Source organism: Octopus bimaculoides, chromosome 25, assembly GCF_001194135.2.
Source record: "Octopus bimaculoides isolate UCB-OBI-ISO-001 chromosome 25, ASM119413v2, whole genome shotgun sequence".
In the NCBI taxonomy this organism is placed as follows: domain Eukaryota; kingdom Metazoa; phylum Mollusca; class Cephalopoda; order Octopoda; family Octopodidae; genus Octopus; species Octopus bimaculoides.
Window position 1 is genome coordinate 19,359,826 of NC_069005.1, and position 4,190 is coordinate 19,364,015.

Below are 4,190 nucleotides of genomic sequence, written 5' to 3' on the forward strand. Positions count from 1 at the left end.
TTCTGCCACTTAAAAATAATTTTTTTAAAAAAAGTGTGTCCACACGTATGTTTGTGCATGTGTACATGTGTGTGTGTGTGTGTGTGTGTGTGTGTGCGTGTGCGTGTGTGTGTGTGTGTGTGTGTGTGCGTGCGTGCGTGTGTTTGTGTTTCCAAGTGCTGGGATGATATTTGGTGATTACTGCAACTGCTTTTGCCCCTTCCACACCTCCTCCAACAATTCCCTCAAATCCCACCCCATCCACACATCTCCCACCTATCATCTGTCAGGAATGGCTCCTAAGTTTTCACCTCCATTTTGAGGAGAGGTTGTTGTGTAGTTTCCTGTTTGATGAACTGTGAGGTATCAATGGTGGCATGGTCGACAATGCTGAACACAAACTGCAAGCAGCCAGTCTTTATGTAACTACCATGGTGCAACAGTGCAGTGCCTTCCCATCCTGCACCACTGCCACCTATGAGACTGGATCCACTTCCTGTGCAGTTGCACTGCTTCTTGATCTGGAAAGATTTGGAAAGAAGAAAAAAAAAGTATATTTATCTATCTATCTATATATGTATATATGTATATATAAAGGAGACCACTAGGTGGACGGCTAATGTGCTAGAAGAAGATCACATGTAATGCGTCTCCTAAGACTGAATTGTTCTCAAAGAAAAATTTAGCAATACACACACACACACACATACACAAGAGATAAGTAAAACATTCTGCATTTGATGGCATAAAATTACATGAGCATATTAGATGCACTCTAATTTCAGCAGAGCAAATTCAGGAAAAAAGGATTTCAATGTATCAAAACATGTAATACTGATTTCAAATTTTGGCACAAGGTCAGCAAGTTCACAAGACAGGGTAAGTCAATTACACCAACCCCAGTGCTCAACTGGTACTTATTTTATTGACACTGAAAAGATGAAAGGCAAAGATGAAATGCCATTAAGCATTTTGCCAGGTGTGCTAATGCTAATCATCCTGCCAGCTCACCATCTTTTTAAAGCAAGTAATATTTGCAGCAACTTTAAAGGTGGTAAGCTGGCAGAATCATTAGCATGCTGGGAAAAATGCTTAGCAGTATTTCTTCTGACTTTATGTTTGGAGTTCAAATTCCACCAGGGTTAACTTTGCCTTTCCTCTTTTCAGGGTCAATAAAGTAAGTACCAGTTAATGTCATCAACTTGCACTCTCCCCCATAATTGCTAGCCTTGTGCCAAAATTTAGAACTAATATTTACAGCAATTTCACATATGAGAACCAGTGATTTTTTGGAGACATTTGTTTGGTAAAAAGTATGTCTTTTATGCCCTCAAATAAGATAATCATCATAAACTTCTAAACCAATAAAATCTTTCTTAGGGACCTCACACAAGAAAATATAAATAAATTAATATTACCAATATAATTATTCTTTTATTTTTTTACTTATATTATTCATTGAATTGTGGTTTTGCTGGGGCTCTATCTTGAAGGGTTTCATTGATCCAATCAACCCTGGTATTTTTTTTTATACCAACCCACCTGAGACAGTCCATTGTTTTATGATACAAACTTCCTGTTTAGATGGTCTTTAAGAAGAAAATACTTGCCCAAGGTATCACACATCAAATCTTTTCTGCCACAGCCTATTCTGTCATAGCCTTTTCTGCCACAGCAAAGCAGTTTACAGGATAGAATACCTTGCAGTATTTGTTCCAACTTTCATGCATTGTGAGTTCAAATCCCACTGCGGTTGAATTTTGCCTCTCATCCCTCCAGGGTCAATAAAAGTAAGGATACAGAGATACAATGTAGGGAATTAGCAAAAAACTCTTCAGATCCTGACAAAAACAGCTGTGATGACAGTGGCACCTTTAGTGTTTTGGCTTTTAGAATACTCTGCCAAATGTAATCCCTATTTATTCACAATGTTTTCAATTAATCGTGCATTATCTGAAATTTCAGGGTAGGGGGCTAGTCTATGACACTGACCTCAGTCCTTCAATGGTACTTCTTTCTAACAACCCCAAAAGGATGAAAAGTGAAGTCAACCTCAGAACATTCACAAATTCTCATGTCTCTATGTAGGCATCCAATTCCATTATTATGAATTTGAATTGGGAGCTAGAGTTGTAGTGAGTCTTTCATTAGCTGACTACACAACCATGGACGCCACCCCTATGGATGTGTTGCAGTTTCTATCTTGATGAAGCTTGTCGATCCTGACCACTGATCTGCTACAATTCTTCTGCTCAGCATCAATGCAAGAAGCACTGTTGGGTAAGTTGAGCTCTTCCACTACCTCTTAACAATTCACCATGCTGCAGTCCCATGACTTGGATCACTTCACGAAGTATTTTCAAAATACCCACACACCTATACTCAGAACATAAATAACTGAAACGCCATTAAGCATTTTGCCCAACATGCCAGCTTGTTGCCAAGGCCAGCAATTTTGAGGAGCAGAGGTAAGTCAATAACATTGATTCCAGTGTTCAACAGGTATTTATTTTATTGACCCTAAAAGGATGAACGGCCAAGTTGAGCTCAAGGGAATTTGAACTGAGAATGTAAAGGTGGCTGTGTGGTAAGAAGCTTGCTTCCCAACCACATGGTTCCGGGTTCAGTCCCACTGCATGGCACCTTGGGCAAGTACCTTCTACTATAACCTCAGGCCAACTATAAAGCCTTGTGAGTGGTTTTGGTAGATGGAAACTGGAAGAAGCCCATCGTGTGTTTGTGTGTGTCTTTGTGTTGGTGTTTGTCTCTCCATTACTGCTTGACAACTGGTGTTGATGTGTTTATGCCACCATAACTTAGTGGTTCGGCTAAAGTAACCGATAGAATAAATACAAGGCTTAAAAACCCTTCAAGGCTCCAACATTGCCGCCGTCAAATAAAAAAAAACTGGAAATAATAATAATAATAATAATACTCACGCCCCGCCACTTGGCACTCATGGTGGGTCGGTTATTGTTGATGTGGTTCCTATCATCACTGCTAGAATCTTGGCTCTCCTTGTTGAGTCCAGAGCCATTGTGACTTTCTTTGTTGGAGTTACAGCTGCTCTCTTTCCTTTTGGAGATGATGCTCCGAACCGATGCCACAAATGGTGTTGGTTGCCGCATTGTGGCAGTCTTGTCAGAGAAATCACATGAATAAAGAACGTTGTCAGCCGTCGTGCCGTGTTCGCTGTAGTTGAGGAGTTCATAGTGACGAGTCGTCTGCAGGTGACAATAAGAATTTAAAAAAAATAATAAACAATATAAGAACAGACATGGCTGTGTGGTAAGAAGCTTGCTTTCCAACCACATGATTCCAGGTTCACTCCCACTGCATGGCACCTTGGGCAAGTGTCTTGTACTATAGCCTCAGCCTTACCAAAGCCTTATGAGTGGATTGGGTAGACAGAAACTGAAAGAAGCCCATCATATATGTGTGTGTGTGTGTGTGTGTGTGTGTGTGTGTGTGTGTGTGTGTGTGTGTGTGTGTTTGCTCTCTTCAAGTTGGTCCCCCAGCATGGCTGCAGTCAAATGACTGAAACAAATGAAAGATATAAACTAAAATAAACCAGCAGAAGGTCACAGGAAACCACTGCAGTATCTTTCCCCAAGAAAAATCAGGAATCTTCAGACTTTGGTATGGAAGTCCTTGATTGCCGATGCAAGCAGGTTTGGCAAATGAAGGAAGAGGGACAGAGAGGATTTCATTACCCAAAACATCCCTTCTTTCCAATTCTTAAGACAGTAGTGTACAATTTGACAGATTTGGCTGCTATTTCTAGCAGACTGAACAACACCAAGGGTGGAGGGCTTCATTATGATGTAACCAAGGTTGAGTGTGGCAGAGGGGATGTTTTGTTTATGTGTCATACAATTGTCAAACATTGTACACTCCACTCTCAAGACAGAAAAGGTACCTCTACCTAGCTGGACACACAAGTCAAATCTCCCTCAGTCTCAGAAAAAAGAAAGACACATTAGACAATGCAGTCCCAGATACATTATGTATGTCTTGTGGCTGTGTGGTTAAGAAGTTTGTTTCCCAACCACATGCTTTCAGGTTCAGTCAAACTGCACAGCACCTTGAACAAATACCTTCTACAGTAGTCCCAAACCAATTTGGCTTGGGGCTAAAGTAGTAGGACTTGTGAGTAGATTTGGTAGACGGAAACAGAAAGAAGCCCATCATACGCACACACACACACACAC

General features: G+C 40.7%; 1 protein-coding gene across 1 annotated transcript in view; it reads right to left on the reverse strand.

Moving 5' to 3' along the window:
- Positions 1-6: 6 nt before the first annotated feature.
- Positions 7-4,190, reverse strand: part of LOC106874421 (PHD finger protein 12) — a 64,263-nt gene continuing 60,079 nt past the window's right edge. The window contains exons 15-16 of the mRNA XM_052976832.1: positions 2,919-3,203; positions 7-500 (exon numbers count right to left, since the gene is read on the reverse strand). Coding sequence (XP_052832792.1) covers positions 279-500; positions 2,919-3,203 — 507 coding nt within the window. The 3' untranslated portion in view covers positions 7-278. The remainder of the gene's footprint in view (positions 501-2,918; positions 3,204-4,190) is intronic.